The following is a 20,618-nucleotide window of genomic DNA, read 5'->3' on the forward strand; positions in this document are numbered from 1 at the left end:
CGATTGTAAAATTGAGTGTGAATGATTAATTTCAGCTGATTCAAGTGTTATTGTTGTCGTTGTAGAAGATTCTCCAGCTGAAATTGGTGTTTGAGTTGTCGAATTTCTAGAGTAAGGTAAGTAATAAATTCCCCTAATTTGCACTGTTTAATTTGTGGGTTTTGGTTATTTTTGGTTATCCCTCTTGACGTTGTCTAGTGATCTGTGTACTCTCTGTTGGGAAATTTTTTTAATCGCAAATCTGATTGTTATTTGTTTTTAATTGTGATTATCATACTTTTCTGTACTCTCTGCTAGTCTAAGTACATGTCTTAGCCATTGCTATAGACTATATAGTTGAGTTTAGTCTCCCTTGGTCCCTCTCTGTCTTTTCCCATGAACTGATATTTGAAATTCAATTGCCAACGAAAACTAATACCGTTTGGCTTTTTTATCAGATGATAAATGGAATATGATGTTTTATGGCATTGTTCACCATAAGTAATAGTGCAATTGAGTTGGACTTTAATCAATAGCTAATGGTAAGAATCATTAAGTTAACTTTGTACTAACTAATGTTTGTTTTCTTTTGAATTCAGGGCAGTTCTTTCATTCTTTGTGCATGAACAAGCCATCCATAACAGTCATGGAAGGGATTTTGAGTTAATGTTGGCACTAAATTTAGTTGTATGTATGATTGTGAATGTAAGTTGCAGCTTCAATGGAATAGATTTGAGTTGATGTATCCATGTGGACATCTGTTTATCTTGTGTGAAATGGTGTGCAGGTTGGTGTGAAATGGATTACAGAAAAATGGGTTCGAAAATATGCCTGAAATTTTGTGTTTATACGGGTTTGATATAGGTTAATGGCCTAGCGATTTAGACCGTTAGATTCAATATATTTTAGCTCGTTAGATTGTTTCATTACCAATCTCTTAACAGTAACTGACAGCGTTAAATAATTATAAATTAATTAACGGTCCGCGAGTTAAAACCTCAAAGTTGTCATTATCCATACACAAAAACTCCAACAAAACAAATTGTTCACAAAAACCCCATTTAATATAATTGGTCTATATTACCCTCTTAGTTTAAATCACCCCAACAAAAACAAAAATCAACCCCACTTTAATTCTTATTATATTGTCACCACCAACAAGCAACGCCACCTTCTACCACCGCCACCGACCACCACCGTCGTTGCCGCCACCGACCACCACCGCCAACCATCGCCGCCACCACCGTTGTCGCCGCCTCCGACCGCCACCGCCGCCTCCGACCGTCACCGCCACCGACCACCACCACCGCCGCCGCCTCCGACCACCACCGCCACCGCCACCTCCGACCACCACCGCCACCGCCGCCACCGACCACCACCACTACTGACCAAAATTTAGATGAAACCTATTTTGGTTACATCACAAATCCGATGAAACCGATTTTGGTTTCATCATAAAATAAGATGAAACCCTAATTGGTTTCATCAGAATTCAACTACAAGAAAAATTCAACAAGGATCTTATGTTGCAGTTGTCTTGGATACAGCAACATCACAACAACACAGATCCATGCTCTATGCTACAAACACATATTATCAACTGCCAGCACCACCACTGCCGACCACCGCCGACCACCACCGACTAAAACCAACAACATCGCCAACACCCGCCGACGACCACCACCACCACTGACCAAAAATTATATCAGTAGATGCACTTCATTTCTTTTCTAGTTTACATCATCATCTCTTGTAACACAGCTCTACATAAAAACAGCTCTACTTTCAGGCAAAACCCAGCTGCACTATCCACCTTCAATTGCTTCAACTCCAGCTGCACTATCCACCAGGCCCTATTCTTTGCATCTTAACCTGCACTTCCAATTCCAACCCTATAATCCACAACTCCACAATACTTTCCTGCTTTTCCTAGCATTCATCTATTTGTGAATCTTCTCAATCATTCATTCAAGCCAACATCATTGTATCAACAACCTCATTCTATTCTTTCAACCACCAAGCCATCAATTCAATTTATTTTTTTCTTCAGTCACAGCCTTTGTTCATCAAACCAACACTGCCATCTTCTATTCCATTTCCTTGTCTGCAACACAGACCAACACCATTTCAGTCGCCTGCACAACCCCATTTGCATATACCACCTGCAGCTGCTCAGGTAACCTGCAATTCATTCATATACAACACCAATTGTATTTCAAACTCAGGCCACTTCCACCTGCATCTCTTTGCTGCCTCAAAAACCTGTTAACAATCACACAGCAACCACAAACTCATTGCACAACATCCACAACTTACTCATTGCAACATCTCATATTCAAGCTTCTGCCATTCTCCAACTCCATTGCACCAAAACCATCTCTAAATCCTCCATCGACTGAATCTTCTCTATGACAAACTCTATCCAAGAGCCTAACCCATAGCACCATCAGTTCACATACATCACATAATTCTTCAGTTATAGAAACCCCCACTTCAATTCAATCATCATCCTCTTCCATACTTCGATTTCAGGAAAAACCTGTTCATAAATTCATCACAACAAGACCTCGATTTCATATCAAATTCGTCGTGGTAGCAGCAACTGGTTCTGCAACTTCATCATCACCACCAGCTACAACTTCAGTTCTTCTACTTCTTCCTTGTAAGCCTTCTCTCAACCATAAATTCCTCCAATCCCCATCTTTTTCTACATTCATCTCAGATATCTACAGGAGCAGCAGAAACCAAACCCTAACCAATTTCCATCTTCAGAACCTCAATTTCACCAGCAACAACCTAATTCACATCTTCACATCAATCTAACTCAACTCTGAGTTTCAATTTCTGAATCAACCCCAGACGAGATGCAGATCCAATTTCTTACAATCTCAGATTCAACCCATCTTAAATCTGTTTCAAATCCATCATCTCTATCTTACCCTTTTCACATCTCCCAATTCTCGATCTATTTCTCGATCAACAGCAACGAGATTTACTCTCAATTTCAGGTGATAAAACAGCGGCATCTGTTGTTTCTTCTTTTCTCAGTTTTAGGGAAATGAATGAACTAATGATTGAGAGAAAACGTCTCTCGAATTCTTCATCTCTTGAATCAGCGCCGTTCTTTTCTGCTTCTTCATCTCTGTCTCGATCTAATTTCAGGTGATAACAGCGGCAGCTGCTACTTCTTCCTTTCTCAGTTTTAGGGACTTGAAATGAACGATTGAGAAAAGAATTTCTCGATTTAGATCTCTCGGCTTTAATAACAACAACCGTTTCTCAATGAACAAACTAAATTTACAGGGAATTACAGGGAAGTGGTGTGTCGGGAGAGAATAAAATTGTTGTTGGTGTTCGTGGAGATCCATTGTTGCTGCTGGTGATGATGGTGGTGGGATAAGGAGTAGGAAGAAAAAAGAAATCAGAGAAGAAGAAGAAGAAGAAAAATGAAAGGGTACATTTGGGTTTTTTTAAAATAAAAAAAGTTAAATTTTCTCATTATCATTTGACTTGGGGTTTTTGTCCCAGTTTTATTTGAAACGGTTTTTATTTGGTAGAAGTAATATGACCGGTTTTTTCTTATCACTAGTTTGTTCACCTAGGGGCTTTGTCACTAGTTTTTAATTAAAATTGTTTATGTTATGGTCAAGACGGCGTGCATATACCCTACACATACCCGCCATTTCTACCCTACCCGCCAGTGTTTTAACCGTATCCTATCCTACCCGTCAGATGACGGGTAGCGTGACGGTTAGAGATTTTTTAGTGAAAAATACTAGAATCCCCCTACTATATGGGTTCAATACATAGAAGCCCCACTAAATGGATCCTCCCCTATCAACTCCATACTTTCACTTTTTAATATTTCTAGGCCCAGAACTTTAGATTTCAGGGCTTGGTAATAAAGTTTTAGGGTTTGCGGAAAATTAGTAATATCAAGAATGCCCTTTACTATATATACCTAATGAAATAGGCTATAAGTTTCATTTCCAGATTCATTTCTTTTTTCACTAGGGTTTTCAGAGCTCCATCGATCTCTGGTTCCATAGCTATTGATGATGTTTATGGATCTCCACTCGAATTTGAGTAAGATTTGGTTTCTTTGTATCATTTCCAATCAAACGAAACAGTGAAGAGCAAATATGAATCAGAATCATATCAAGTAAATTGTTTTCATCGATGGCGACGATAGAGATCACAAATCCACCACCAGGAGAAGGAAGAGCATCAGTTTCAGCAGAAAAAAATGAATCCGAGAAACAGATTTGAATTAATAGATCCGCAGATTCAACATGAATTCATCATCAAGCTAAGTATAAGTATCATCTTTTATTGAAATTGATGATTCGATTGAATTTTTAAGCTTGTAAGTTATAAATCTGGCTTGATTTGTTAGGATTTGTTGATCTAATTTCAAATTCGTAATACAATTTTAATCTTTATTTCTGATTCCAGATTTGTAAGCATCTTTGATTAGAAATTTTTCTACGATTTCAACTAATATTCCTTGATGAACTCGTAATCGGAGTTTAGATCTATTATAGTCTTCTCTTTGCATTGGTTTTTAGATGAAAATCTGGAAAAAAATATTACAAAAATTTGCTAGGTTTCTTTATTGAGAACCAATCAATCTCTTTATCTTAAATCTCGATTGAAATTATGTTTTCAGATTCGATATCAACGAATCATCATCTTTATTACCCATCTATTTTTTTACGAATTTCATATACTTTGACTGAATTGCTCAATTTTGTGTACTTTACTTCTGCCACTATGTAGTTTGATATATCTTGTCAATAAAATCGAATTTAATTGTTACATAGTATTTTTTATTGGAAATTAGTGGTGGTGATATGGTTGGTTGTGGATTTAAATTGCAGGTTGATTTTTGAACCAAATTGTTGGAGCTAAAACAAGGAAATGTGATGTTGTTAATGGAATTTTCAAAAGAAAGGAGTGGAGATGTGGTGGTGACTGAGATGTAAATGCAGGCTAGTATTGGACGTGAATGTCTATGTTAGTATGAGTTACAGATGGAGATGTGGTGGTGCTATTGTGGATTGCAAGTAATGTTGCAGGGGAAGATGAGAATGCTGCAATTGATTTTTTGAGTTAATGAGTTGCAGTTGATTGAATGAAAGCTTGAACCTGAAATTACACATTGCAGCTAAGCTTTTTTCCCTCATACTTCAGGTTTAGGTTTGATATGTGTAACTCTTAGTTGTTTAGTTTTAGGTTTAAGTTCTCGTATTTCAGCTGATGTCTTTTGTTGTTTAATTTTGATGTTCAGGTAACTTTCATGTTAAAATTGATAAAACAAATAGTAGTGCAAGGTGGTAGGTTCCAGTAACTGCAGCTCAATTGTGGGAGGTAAAAACTAAACTCCAAAAACTTTGATTTTCTCAATTCTCAACATTCTGTGAGCATATGTAACTCTTAGTTACATCAGGAAAATGCATGTGTAACTCTTTGTTACAGTAGAGAAATGCATGTGTAACTACCAGTTACACTAGGAAGATTCACAACCAAGCGACACATGCATGTGTAACTCTTAGTTAAAATTGTCATATGCATGGTTATTCTCTTGATTTCTTGCGATTTGTATTGGGTATTTATTGAATTTTATTGCGTAATTTTGTATGTGAATCTACAGACTATGAAATGATGCCGATGTTTTGGTCTTGAGGTAAAATCCTTTGTTTTTTCTCAGTAGTTGTGACTGAGTTATTTGTTTATGGTTTAAGCACTTCATTTTCGATGTCTTGTGGCCAATATTTGTTTGCTCTGCAAGCGCATGAATCTTAGAATTTTTATGTTTGTGTGAGTGAAATTCTTAATATGAAGAATCTCAGCGGGCATTGGTGGTGTATGTGCAGGTTTTGGAGGAGGATTTGGAGACGGTGCTGAGTGTGTCGAGTGTTGAATCTACTTTGTTGAGTATGTAACTCTGTATATCATTTAGTAACGTATATGGGAATGTAGGTGAGGACATAGGTTTTGAATGGTTTGTTTGCTTAACTCATTTCCCTCTTTACATTTTTTTAAAGTGTCTTTATTGCTTAACTAACCCGGCAAGGATGTGACAGTTCATAAATTGACCTCATCGTTTTATGTTCACTGCAGCCATGGCTTTGACGCAATCCATCATTTTCAAGGTAGTTGCAAAGACAACACATTCATCAGGAACAAGGAACGTAATCACACCTCCAGCATGTTACCTAATATAAAAAGCGTTAGGACAGTATCGCTGCACAAGGATAGCGCTGTTATGACCGTAAAAAATCAAGTTATAGAGGACAAAACAAGCATCGTTTCACAAGGAGGTAAACTATATGTCATGTCTCACTTATACTACTTGAAGATATTTCACATGAATTTTTGAAGTTATTAACTTTTTAGTTATTGATATTTTTTGCTAGAGCTTCACAAGTGGACTTCGCAATTGCTGAGTACATAAGTCATATGTATGTGTAACTAGAAGTTACATAACTCAGATGCATGTGTAACTTTCAATTACACATGCCATATGCATGTGTAACTTCTAGTTACACTTTTCATATGCATGTGTAACTCGTAACTACACATGCTAAAATGAAAAAAATCGTGCAATTTTTTGTTTACAGTGCTATGATTCAACTATTATATGATGCTCGCAGTCCTCTTGCTGTAATATATGGTGTACTATGATTCAACTTATTTTCTTACTATGAAACTGACTGACTAGTAAACCTGGCACTATAGATGGTCAATCTGATAGCATCGTTCCTGACATTGAGAAAATGGTTCGCTTATTTATTGAGAAGGTATATCCTATAACCCATAAACTTATCTTTATTACAGTGTTGAAGTTCTTTTGTCTATATTATTATGTTTATATGAACTTTATAAGATATTGTGCTCCATGTTCGTATTTTATGAGCTCTAGGCATTGGATATAACGATATAAGGTGATTCCTGCTAGTATAACTAGATGAATGGATATTGTGCTCTAGGCATTGGATTTGTTCACCATGGGTACACAAGCTTTTATGGATGTGTAACTGCTGAGAACACGCCATATATTATTAGAAGATGCATGTGTAACTCTCAGTTATACTACACATATATACATGTAACTCATAATTACACTTGCTTAGATAAGTTATTAAGTTTCTTTCTGTGATCTTTGTTATTCGCCTTGTAACTATTCTGTCGTTTTCCTTCTTTTCTTTTTCATCCAACCTAACCCGTGAATGTGTCTTTTTTCACAAATACATAAGCATTTTGGAATCGAGGAAGATAAGAAGGGTAGTGAACATTTTGATTAGAAGATGTCGTAACCTATTTCTAGAATTTCGTTTTATGTATCTAGTGTTTTTAACACGTTTATTGTGTTCAATAAACACCGACTATTATAATTGATAAATGGAGAATTTGTTATAAATGAATATTAAAACAATACATGTATATTTTTTATGTTTTTTTTTCGGATGTGTAACTTCTAGATACACATGTCATATGGATGTGTAAGTTCTAGATACATGTGTCATATGCATGTGTAATTTCTGGATACACATGTGTAACTTCTGCGTACACATGCGTAACTACTAAGTACAGAGCTATATACAAATGTAACTTTGAATTACACATGTCATATGAATGTGTAACTTCTGGATACACATGCCATATGCATGTGTAACTTTTGTATACACATCCATATGTTGGTGGTGGTGGTCGTCGTCGGTGGTTGACGGTGGCAGGTGGCGGCGGTGGTTGTCAGTAGCGGTGGGCGGCGACGGCGGTTGGTGGAGGTGGCGGTGGTCGTAGGTGGATGGTGGTGGTGGTCGGAAGTGGTTTGACTGTAGGTGGTGGTTTGACGGTGGTGGTCGGAGATGGTTGGTGGCGATGGTGGTCGGAGGTGGATGGTGGCTGTGGTGGTCGGAGGTGGTTGGTGGCCGTGGTGGTCAGAGGTGGCTGTGGTGGTCGGAGGTGGCTGGCGGTGGTGGGCGGAGGTGGTTTGACTGGCGGTGGTGGTCGGAGGTGGTTTGACGGTGGTGGTTGGAGGAGGCTGGTGGTGGTGGTCGGAGGTGGTTGTGGTGGTAGGAGGTGGTTGGAACATCATCACATAATATTTTAATAATTTTGGGCCTAAATTTAAATTTTATTTAATTATGGGCTTGACAATGTGCATAAGGGTATCAAGGTCTTTTAATAATTTGGGGCCTAGATTTAAACTTCTTTTAATTAAGGGCCTCATATTATGGGTTATCCATGGGTTGGGCCTTAGCCTAATTTTCTCGATTTTTTATCCGTCATTAAATGGGTAGGATGGCGGGTGAAACTCGAAATTAACCTATCCTACCCGCCTACCCGCTAACATACCGAATGACTTAATGGTCCTTGTACTGTTTTCCTCTCCTGCCCATTTTCTCGTCATTTTGAAACATCTCAGGGGTAAAAAATAAAATTGCTTTTTCCTTTTATCAAACCAAACACAGAAAATCAGAGAATGTCTCAGATTTCTAGCCCCTTTCTTCTTTCTTCTTCACCTCAAATCGAACACAAAATCCCAGCCCCTTTCTTCCCAAAAACTGAACTGAGCTAGGGTTCTAAGTTCTAACTTGTAACCGTATACTTTACTCTCTCAATCTCGTGTTCATCTTTCAGGGTCACGTATAAAATCCTTTACTTAGTTGGTTCGTTGACACTATAATAGTCTAATTCCTGCCCTCCTTCACAAAATTTGATGGAGAAGACATTGTTCCAAAACATGTCTTTAAATGTTTAGATTATCAATATTTCAAACAATTTCAGTGACATTTTGATTATGTAACACCCATGTCTTTAAAGACAATTGCTGCTCTTCAGTTGTCTGGTATTTTTGTATTCACATTTTGGTAGGAATTTTAGGTGTTGTAAGTGAGGCAAGTCGAATGGCTCTCTGCTTTTTGTATTCACTTACCAGAGGGCTGGGTAAGTGAAGCTTTTCCTTTTCCTTGTCCTGCATCTGAATCCGTCATATGTTTGATGCCTAGTTTTGTAGCCATGAGGTGAGATTAGACCTGTTGTTAGGAAGCATAGTACGGTGAGACATAATATTAGGAGAGATGCCTAACTTGAACGATTTATCGACCAAAAACAGGTGTTTCTCCCAATTTAAGCTTACTGTTAGTGATTGGTTGCTTAACAGCTAGAAAATGAATATATTGAGTAGATTTTGTGAAATGTGACTGGACTATTTTTACTTCTATCATCAAGATTTTTATATGACTGTATATACGCTTGTGAAATGTGACTTCTAGTACTTTACTTTGACTTATAGAATAGCTTCAACCACTCAAGTAAGTTAAATCTTGTAGGACTCGCTCAATTCTTGAATAATTTAGTTTCTATTGGGAGTCGGTTCAATTAGGTAGTAATGTAGAGGAGATGTGCAATGCGCATAAGGAGAGTGATTGGTGCTTGTGTGTTCCAGGTTGTGGTGTGAGTGTTATTGAATGATGGGGATAGGATTGAGAAGAAGGTGGAGATTTATGTTTAAGTTACACTCTGCAGTGTGTTGGTATTTTTTGTTGTTGTGCTTAGTGGAATTAGAACACCAGTTCGGCATCTTTCCTTGCAAAGTTGAATTTTTGTATCATTGTCGTTATTACTATCATATGTTGGTATCACATACCCTTTCGGCTCATTTTCAAGTGCTGGATTTCTATGTACTGAAATCAGAACTTATGAATGATTGGCTTTGACGTGTAGTGCAGGCTTAATGTGAGAAAAAATTGTTGAGATAATAGAAGAGATGTCAACGAGACCTCCAATTCCCCATCAAGTTGCATATGAATCTGTGCAACAAATGGTTAGTACTGTTGCATCACCGCCATCTTCACCTCCACCATCTTCTCAACCTCAGGTCAGCGGAAGAAAGAAAAGTAATAGGACATCTAAAGCATGGAAGCACTTTGGGTAAACTGTTGATGTAGAGGGTAATAAATGGGTTGAATGTATCCACTACACATAAGACCAATTGATATGGATCTCTTCTTCGGTTGGAGCTGAGGAGGACGAGGGTGATTTCATCGAGTCAGGTATAGACAATCTAATTATTGTTTGATATTTTTTATTAGTGATAAGCTTTGGATACTTTTTACTGTAAATGAACATAAGAGTAAAAGTCCAAAACTGAATACCTTGAGTACTCGTGGTCTTGCTGTGTTATGTCATGTTCTGTTGGGCAATTTGAGCTTGAGTGATTTTGCTGCTAATGGTTATTGAAATATGACTGAATTTTGGTGCCAATGGTTATTGAGATTTGACTGAATTTTGCAGTGTTGCAGAGATGTTTGGTGATCTCAGTGCTTATTCCACCATCGTAGATGATGATTGAAGAATAAGGTTACATGCCTAGTTGTTTGGTGATCTTGTCAATCCATCGAGCTACTGGGATTGCGGGGGACATCGATTTGGCAGCGACTGTTTCCTTAGTAGTTACATACTGGCTGGTTGTCCTGATGTTTTTCATTTCTAAGTTACTTCATCCTTGGCTGCTTAGATTTTTGTGATTGGTTGCAACAATTTTTAGAAAAATTTGTTGTATAAAGTTGGTAAAATTCCATGATTAATAAACCCGAGTCCGAATTTGACTGGGTAATCTGAGTATCAGATCTTCCAAACTTTGGAAGAAAAAAGGACAATAAATAATAATAAATAAATAAACGGTTATATCCGCCACCCGACCCGACCCGCCATTCTATGGGTAGGGTAAGATCTTACCCGTTTAGAGGCGGGTAGGGTGGCGGGTAAAGTTTTTCTTACCCGCCATTCAGCGGGTAGGGTGGCGAAATAGGCAATATCCTACCCACCCTACCCGTTGTGCAGCCCTAGTCAAGACGGTTAATTTTGGTCTTGGGACCCAAACTATAATTCCAAACTTTCTAGGACCCAAATGCAGTACTAGTCACTTTTTTGGGACCCAAAGTCAAAATATCCCAAAAAAAAACTTCTTCACGAGAAAACACTTTCTAAACTCAACAACTCCATGTCTCTAGTTATCCATGTAATTCATCTCTTTCTCTGTCATTCAGAACACCTTAAAGGATAAACCATGAAAATCTTCCACTGTTCTCCATTATCCCTTCTGTGTCTAATCTCACTCATAATCACTACAAATTCTCTACGGTACTATATCCAGCCTCAGAGTTGTCAAATGCGCAAAACACACAGGAAATTGAAACGGGTAGGCCAAAACCGATTAAAGAGGGAATATATAACGTGTCTAAAGATTTATGTTGGGGTTGTATAGGTGAGTCTTTACAGTATCTATTTGCTCATAATTGGATGCGAAAGCGGGAAATGCCATTGATATGGGATTCACAACTTGAGAAGTATGCAAGGTTTGGGGCACTTCAAAGGAAAAGTGATTGTAGTTTACAACATTCATTCCCTGAGGGAAATTTCAAATTAGGCAAAAATATTTATTGGGGAAGTGGTACAAGTTGAGAACCAACAGACGCTGTAAATGTGTGGGCTGGTGAGGAGAAGTTCTATTCCTACGCTAGTAATTCATGTCAAGCAGGTAAAGAGTGCGGACATTATACACAAATTGTGTGGAGAAATACGAGAAGGATTGGATTGCTCGAGTTGAGTGTGACGATGGTGATGTGTTTATGAATTGTAATTACGGTCCACCACGTAATATTATAAGCGAGAGTTTTTCATCTTATGCTCACGTGCATTATTATTTTTTTCATCTTATGTTCACGTGCATTATTATTTTATCCTCAAAGATAATTTATTTTGTTTTATCGGAAGGTGTTTGGGTATGTAAATACTCAGCCTATCTGAGGTAATATTTATTTACCTTACGTTATTATTTTATCCTCAAAGATAATTTATTTTGTTTTATCGGAAGGTGTTTGGGTATGTAAATACTCAGCTATCTGAGGTAGTATGTATTTACTTTAGAGTGATTCCCCACATACCGCAACTTTAAACTACACCAAAACCGAATCAACTTTTTTTCTCATGGTTTATTTGATGGGTCCCGGTTTGCCCCGCCGGAGGACAGTAAGGGGGGCCACTTATGGTGGGGCCGATTGAAATTTTTTGCAAATAACACGCAAATAACAGAACCTAGAATATCAGTAAAAGTTGCAATGGGATAACTAACACATCACCACATGGAGAACCAACATGCTTAGATGCTTAGAACTAGCAAAACACGTACTCAAATCATCCAAAACACAAATTCTCTATAAATCAAACCATTTTAAACTACTATTATCTCCACTACAAAAGTTTAACCCAAAATAAAAAAAAGGTGTCTCCACCTATACTAGTCCAACAAATATGGCCAAAAATTCTCTGTAAATCAAACCATTTTAAACTACTATTATCACCACTACAAAAGTTCAACCCCCAAAATGAAAAAAGGTGTCTCCACCTATACTAGTCCAACAAGTGATGTATCCAACTAAGTAGGCCATCATGGCAGGAGAAAGAAAGCAACTTGACCAAATTAACAGAGTTGTGCCACCAATTTATTCTTCGACCTCAAAAGTTCCCTTCTCGCTCACATAAATACCATCCAAAAACTTCCTGATATCTTTGTTTTTCACATGGCATTTCTGTCAAGAACAAACACAGAATAATCAGAATCAACATATTTAAAACATATTTAAGAAGCTGATTTCAGTGAATTCTTAAAAGCACATACCTGGTTAATCAAGGCACAAGATCTAGAGACAAGCTCAACATCATTCCCATACAACACAAGCTAATCCTTGACCTTCTCAGACCTTACAATACTGACTCCATCAAGCATATCGACCTTTCTCACCTATACAAGTAAAAACATCATGTAAATAGCAAGAGCAGTTAGACTCTGATTCAAATAACCTACAATCAAAATTGTAATATAACCAACAAACTATAAACACCTTTAGTGCATATTTTATAATTACATTTCATAAATTATAAATTACAAAATAGATGCATATAGTATATATCTGGTTATAATGAAGCCCTTAAATCAAGAAAACCGTTTAACAGACTCCCAAACTGAGCTTAGTCTCGTGATACATCTGCACGATGGTCATGCTTCATTTAAAAAAATTGAGAAACAATACTTTAGAAAAACGTCAACACCCACATTGTTATGAGACTCTTGATTTTCATACACCAGAAAAGTTACTGGTTAAGACTTCGAACCCATCACAACTGCAAATCCATCCTATAGTAGAGAAAATATATGGAAAAGGTATGTAAACAAAAGAGTAAACTCGGCACATATTTGTAAATCTCTACAGATGCACCATCCCATAGAATGCTACCATCTGAGCTTCAAAGTTTCACTTAACGCCTTAACCTATCAGGTGCTTCATAGAAGCAGACATGAAAGTATGTGCTACAGTTTTCTAATGACCATCTACTCCTTCCTACCAACTTACAAGTACCATTAGGACATCATAAAAAACAACATCTTCTTAGGGATATTGCATGTGAATGGTTATACTACAGCACACTGGTGTTTTTAAACCCTAAATATTAACCGATATCTTACTTTATGCTCAGAATAGAACCCCATTATTTATAATATCGTGAGCCATATATTGCCCAAGTAATATTTTGATGCAACATCATACAAGGTTTCATATGCAACTAGATTTTCTAGAAACAAATTTTATTGATCGTTCACAATAAATTTAACCATATAAACAAACTTGATTTAAAGTTTTAAACCCCAAAACAAAAATCACCTAGATAAAAATCATATAAATCACTAGAGGGGTGGGTAAGTGAAGCTTTTCCTTTTCCTTGTCCTGCATCTGAATCTGTCATATGTTTGATGCCTAGTTTTGTAGCCATGAGGTGAGATTAGACCTGTTGTTAGGCAGCATAGTACTGTGAGACATAATATTAGGAGAGATGCCTAACTTGAACGATTTATCGACCAAAAACAGGTGTTGCTCCCAATTTAAGCTTACTGTTAGCGATTGGTTGCTTAGCAGCTAGAAAATGAATATATTGAGTAGATTTTGTGAAATGTGACTGGACTATTTTTACTTCTATCATCAAGATTTACATATGACTGTATATACGCTTGTGAAATGTGACTTCTAGTACTTTACTTTGACTTATAGATAGCTTCAACCACTCAAGTAAGTTAAATCTTGTAGGACTCGCTCAATTCTTGAATAATTTAGTTTCTATTGGGAGTCGGTTCAATTAGGTAGTAATGTAGAGGAGATGTGCAATGCGCATAAGGAGAGTGATTGGTGCTTGTGTGTTCCAGGTTGTGGTGTGAGTGTTATTTAATGATGGGGATAGGATTGAGAAGAAGGTGGAGATTTATGTTTAAGTTACACTCTGCAGTGTGTTGGTATTTTTTGTTGTTGTGCTTAGTGGAATTAGAACACCAGTTCGGCATCTTTTCTTGCAAAGTTGAATTTTTGTATCATTGTCGTTATTACTATCATATGTTGGTATCACATACCCTTTCGGCTCATTTTCAAGTGCTGGGTTTCTATGTACTGAAATCAGAACTTATGAATGATTGGCTTTGACGTGTAGTGCAGGCTTAATGTGAGAAAAAATTGTTGAGATAATAGAAGAGATGTCAACGAGACCTCCAATTCCCCATCAAGTTGCATCTGAATCTGTGCAACAAATGGTTAGTACTGTTGCATCACCGCCATCTTCACCTCCACCATCTTCTCAACCTCAGGTCAGCGGAAGAAAGAAAAGTAAGAGGACATCTAAAGCATGGAAGCACTTTGGGTAAATTGTTGATGTAGAGGGTAATAAATGGGTTGAATGTATCCACTACACATAAGACCAATTGATATGGAGCTCTTTTTCGGTTGGAGATGAGGAGGACGAGGATGATGTCATCGAGTCAGGTATAGACAATCTAATTACTGTTTGATATTTTTTATTAGTGATAAGCTTTGGATACTTTTTTACTGTAAATGAACATAAGAGTAAAAGTCCAAAACTGAATACCTTGAGTACTCGTGGTCTTGCTGTGTTATGTCATGTTCTGTTGGGCAATTTGAGCTTGAGTGATTTTGCTGCTAATGGTTATTGAAATATGACTGAATTTTGGTGCCAATGGTTATTGAGATTTGACTGAATTTTGCAGTGTTGCAGAGATGTTTGGTGATCTCAGTGCTTATTCCACCATCGTAGATGATGATTGAAGAATAAGGTTACATGCCTAGTTGTTTGGTGATCTTGTCAATCCACCGAGCTACTGGGATTGCGGGGGGACATCGATTTGGCAGCGACTGTTTCCTTAGTAGTTACATACTGGCTGGTTGTCCTGATGTTTTTCATTTCTGAGTTACTTCATCCTTGGCTGCTATGATTTTTGTGATTGGTTGCAACAATTTTTAGAAAAATTTGTTGTATAAAGTTGGTAAAATTCCATGATTAATAAACCCGAGTCCGAATTTGACTGGGTAATCTGAGTATCAGATCTTCCAAACTTTGGAAGAAAAAAGGACAATAAATAATAATAAATAAAAAACGGTTATATCCGCCACCCGACCCGACCCGCCATTCTATGGGTAGGGTAGGATCTTACCCGTTTAGAGGCGGGTAGGGTGGCGGGTAAAGTTTTTCTTACCCGCCATTCAGCGGGTAGGGTGGCGAAATAGGCAATATCCTACCCACCCTACCCGTTGTGCAGCCCTAGTCAAGACGATTAATTTTGGTCTTGGGACCCAAACTATAATTCCAAACTTTCTAGGACCCAAATGCAGTACTAGTCACTTTTTTGGGACCCAAAGTCAAAATATCCCAAAAAAAACTTCTTCACGAGAAAACACTTTCTAAATTCAACAACTCCAGGTCTCTAGTTATCCATGTAATTCATCTCTTTCTCTGTCATTCAGAACAACTTAAAGGATAAACCATGAAAATCTTTCACTGTTCTCCATTATCCCTTCTGTGTCTAATCTCACTCATAATCACTACAAATTCTACTACGGTACTATATCCAGCCTCAGAGTTGTCAAATGCGCAAAACACACAGGAAATTGAAACGGGTAGGCCAAAACCGATTAAATAGGGAATATATAACGTGTCTAAAGATTTATGTTGGGGTTGTATAGGTGAGTCTTTACAATATCTATTTGTTCATAATTGGATAAGGGCACGAAAACGGGAAATGCCATTGATATGGGATTCACAACTTGAGAAGTATGCAAGGTTTGGGCACTTCAAAGGAAAAGTGATTGTAGTTTACAACATTCATTCCCTGAGGAAAATTTCAAATTAGGCAAAAATATTTATTGGGGAAGTGGTAAAAGTTGAGAACCAACAGACGTTGTAAATGCGTGGGCTGGTGAGGAGAAGTTTTATTCCTACGCTGGTGAGGAGAAGTTTTATTTCTACGCTAGTAATTCATGTCAAGCAGGTAAAGAGTGCGGACATTATACACAAATTGTGTGGAGAAATACGAGAAGGATTGGATGTGCTCGAGTTGAGTGTGACGATGGTGATGTGTTTATGAATTATAATTACGGTCCACCACGTAATATTATAAGCGAGAGCTTCTCATCTTATGCTCATGTGCATTATTATTTTTTTTCATCTTATGTTCACGTGCACTATTATTTTATCCTCAAAAATAATTTATTTTGTTTTATCGGAAGGTGTTTGGATATGAAGGTGTTTGGATATGTAAATACTCAACCCATATAAGGTAATATGTATTTACCTTACGTTATTATTTTATCCTCAAAGATACTTTATTTGGTTTTATCGGAAGGTGTATTGGTATGTAAATACTCAGCTATATGAGGTAATATGTATTTATTTTAGAGTGATTCCCCACATACCGCAACTTTAAACTACACCAAAACCGAATCAACTTTTTCTCTCATGGTTTATTTGATGGGTCCCGGTGGGCCCTGCCGGAGGACAGTAAGGGGGGCCACTTATGGTGGGGCCGATTGAAAATTTTTACAAATAACTCGCAAATAACAGAACCTAGAAGTTGCAATGGGATAACAAACACATCACTACATGGGGAACCAACATGCTTAGATGCTTAGAACTAGCAAAACACGTACTCAAATCATCCAAAACACAAATTCTCTATAAATCAAACCATTTTAAACTACTATTATCACCACTACAAAAGTTTAACCCCAAAATGAAAAAAAGGTGTCTCCACCTATACTAGTCCAACAAATATGGCTAGAAATTCTCTGTAAATCGAACCATTTTAAACTACTATTATCACCACTACAAAAGTTCAACCCCCAAAATGAAAAAAGGTGTCTCCACCTATACTAGTCCAACAAGTGATGTATCCAACTAAGTAGGCCATCATGGCAGGAGAAAGAAAGCAACTTGACCAAACTAACAGAGTTGTACCACCAATTTATTCTTCGACCTCAACAGTTCCCTTCTCGCTCACATAAATACCATCCAAAAACTTCCTGATATCTTTGTTTTTCACATGGCATTTCTGTCAAGAACAAACACAGAATAATCAGAATCAACATATTTAAAACATATTTAAGAAGCTGATTTCAGTGAATTCTTAAAAGCACATACCTGGTTAATCAAGGCACAAGATCTAGAGACAAGCTCAACATCATTCCCATCCAACACAAGCTCATCCTTGACCTTCTCAGACCTGACAATACTGACTCCATCAAGCATATCGACCTTTCTCACCTATACAAGTAAAAATATCATGTAAATAGCAAGAGCAGTTAGACTCTGATTCAAATAACCTACAATCAAAATTGTAATATAACCAACAAACTATAGACACCTTTAGTGCATATTTTATAATTACATTTCATAAATTATAAATTACAAACAAGATGCATATAGTATATATCTGGTTATAATGAAGCCCTTAAATCAAGAAAACCGTTTAACAGACTCCCAAACTGAGCTTAGTCTCGTGATACATCTGCACGATGGTCATGCTTCATTTAAAAAAGTTGAGAAACAATACTTTAGAAAAACGTCAACACCCACATTGTTATGAGACTCTTGATTTTCATACACCAGAAAAGTTACTGGTTAAGACTTCGAACCCATCACAACTGCAAATCCATCCTATTGTAGAGAAAATATATGGAAAAGGTATGTAAACAAAAGAGTAAACTCGGCACATCTTTGTAAATCCCTACAGATGCACCATCCCATAGAATGCACCATCCCATAGAATGCTACCTATTGTAGAGAAAATATATGGAAAAGGTATGTAAACAAAAGAGTAAACTCGGCACATCTTTGTAAATCCCTACAGATGCACCATCCCATAGAATGCTACCATCTGAGCTTCACAGTTTCACTTAACGCCTTAACCTATCAGGTGCTTCATAGAAGCAGACATGAAAGTATGTGCTACAGTTTTCTAATGACCATCTACTCCTTCCTACCTACTTACAAGTACCATTAGGACATCATAAAAAGCAACATCTTCTTAGGGATATTGCATGTGAATGGTTATACTACAGCACACTGGTGTTTTTCAACCCTAAATATTAACAGATATCTTACTTTATGCTCAGAATAGAAACCCATTATTTATAATATTGTGACTGTGAGCCATATATTGCCCAAGTAATATTTTGATGCAACATCATACAAGGTTTCATATGCAACTAGATTTTCTAGAAACAAATTTTATTGATCGTTCACAATAAATCTAACCATATAAACAAACTTGATTTAAAGTTTTAAACCCCGAAACAAAAATCACCTAGATAAAAATCATATAAAATTACTGGCTTCCTCTCAGACAAAAAGAATAGTGCAAGTCAAACATAATATAGCACAACGTATCTCAATAGCAATGAAAACCCTAAAAAAGAAAATTAAAAAAAAAATCAAGCAAAAAATAAAAGAAGAAGAGTTGATCAAAGAGGAGAATATACCTTCTTCTCCCCGAGAAAGTTACGGATCTCGATACCCTTATTTCCGTTGGTAATTGAAGCGTTGATGGGAAAATGAGCATAGACAAATCTCATCTTGTACCTATACCCCTTGGTAACACCAGTAATAAGATTATTAACATGAGAAAGTGCGGTTCTAATTGAAGCAGAAGTTTTTCTAGATCCAAACCAAGCATCAACCTTAAGTTGTTTTTTCCCAGTTTCAGCGTTCTTAATAAGTTGAAAATCTAAGTTAAGATGCTTAAAGTTTCTAATCAACTTTCCTCTTGGTCCTTCAACTTCAATCATCTTTGCTTTTACTTTGATTTTCACTCCATCTGGAATATCCATGGTTTCGCTAGACAAGATTGTCTTCATTTTTGCTGAGTCTTGTTTTTCTGATCTCTCCTCTGCTTCTCTCCTCTCTACTAATGGGGCGAAAGAAATTTCTCTCTCTTTGCAATAGACAAATAACAAAACCCTAAGTTTTTTGCGGGAGCACATTTTAATGAGCATATTCCCTAATTGCCCTTACCTACGTTTCATGGACCTGAAATATGGTTAATGGATCTTCTTCACACCCAGGGGATTTGGGGTAAACCCGTGGGTCAAACTACAGCTTCACATGTTTAAAGGGGTTAGTCAACTAGAACTAGTAGAGTGGAGACATTCAGAGACTTTTTGCAAGAAATTTAGGTGACTTTATGTGAGTTTAGAGGTTTTGGGAGACTCTCTTAATAATGATTTTTAAGGAATTATGATGATTCATAGAGACAACAAAACATATATGAATTTCACCTTACACACGTGAGACAAGCAGTATATATTTTTTTTTACAACAAAGACTGGCCACTCTTCCTATCAAAGATGGGGGACTTGGTGTTTATACTATGGCCGACACCCGTTCCTACTGTTATCTCGCCTCCCAGAGTCAGACTACTTCAGTGCGGAAGACAATACTTGGTAGCTCTTTCTTAGCGGATAACGGGACTGCCTATCAGTTGGTTCTTCAGAAATTTATTCAGGTATGTGGTTTGCCTTCTTCTTACCGCGTCGATGACACTCACCCCCCCCCCCCTCCATGCATTCTCTGGCAGTCACTTATTTTGATGCAGTTAAGAAGCATATCCCTGTCCAATTTACCTTGTCTGCAAGAGATTCCATTATGTGGCAATGCAATCAGATCAAACATGCTCAAGACTACCTCTTAGCTGTCCCTATCAATGGGTTGAATCAGTGCCTTGGCCCCAGAAAGTTTAGAGCAGTTGTTTGTTATCGCCTCAGCATCCCTTTGTTTGTTGAAGATGGTTTGTGCTCTTGTTGTAATAGATCTATGGATATTTTTGGAGACTATGCATTACATTGTGTTAATGACGTGGGGTTGAAGTTTCTTCATGATTTAGTTCGGGATGTTATTGTGAGTATTTGCTACAAAGCTGGTGTTCCTGCACGCAAAGAGGTCTCTTTGGGTTTTTCTTCAGAATCTGGCAAGGATTTACGCCCAGCGGATATCCTTGTTCTCAACTGGGAAAACGGCCAAGATGTTTGCATGAATGTCACAGGTGTTTCACCTTTTACTGGTGATGGAGTCCGTTCTTTCGTTCCGGGGCAGGCTATTTCTAAAGCAATTGCGCGCAAACGTTCTAAATATTTGAGTGAATGTGATTCGCATGGTTATGGTTTGGGAGTTTTGGCGTTCACCACCTTAGGGGAACTCAGTGAAGACATTGTTTGCTTTTTCAAGCGTTTGAAGAACTGTTT

At 37.4% G+C, this 20,618-nt stretch overlaps 1 protein-coding gene, 1 long non-coding RNA gene and 1 pseudogene across 2 annotated transcripts; 1 reads left to right on the plus strand and 2 right to left on the minus strand.

The window, feature by feature from the left end:
* The first annotated feature begins 9,754 nt into the window (after positions 1 to 9,754).
* On the plus strand, positions 9,755 to 11,796 carry LOC113295420 (annotated as a pseudogene).
* Positions 11,797 to 12,311: 515 nt separating this feature from the next.
* Positions 12,312 to 12,765, minus strand: LOC113293105. The gene is made up of 2 exons (XR_003332051.1): positions 12,668 to 12,765; positions 12,312 to 12,578 (listed from the first exon to the last, which is right to left on the minus strand). It is a non-coding gene; the product is annotated as an uncharacterized LOC113293105 (long non-coding RNA).
* A 4,270-nt stretch (positions 12,766 to 17,035) lies between these two features.
* Positions 17,036 to 19,306, minus strand: LOC113298847 (60S ribosomal protein L9). The gene is made up of 3 exons (XM_026547708.1): positions 18,861 to 19,306; positions 17,521 to 17,643; positions 17,036 to 17,431 (listed from the first exon to the last, which is right to left on the minus strand). Exons 1-3 carry the CDS (start codon positions 19,233 to 19,235, stop codon positions 17,345 to 17,347), a joined length of 585 nt encoding a protein of 194 aa, XP_026403493.1. The 5' UTR covers positions 19,236 to 19,306; the 3' UTR covers positions 17,036 to 17,344.
* Between the last annotated feature and the right edge of the window lie 1,312 nt (positions 19,307 to 20,618).

This window comes from Papaver somniferum, chromosome 7 (genome assembly GCF_003573695.1).
Source record: "Papaver somniferum cultivar HN1 chromosome 7, ASM357369v1, whole genome shotgun sequence".
NCBI classification, from domain to species: Eukaryota; Viridiplantae; Streptophyta; class Magnoliopsida; order Ranunculales; family Papaveraceae; genus Papaver; species Papaver somniferum.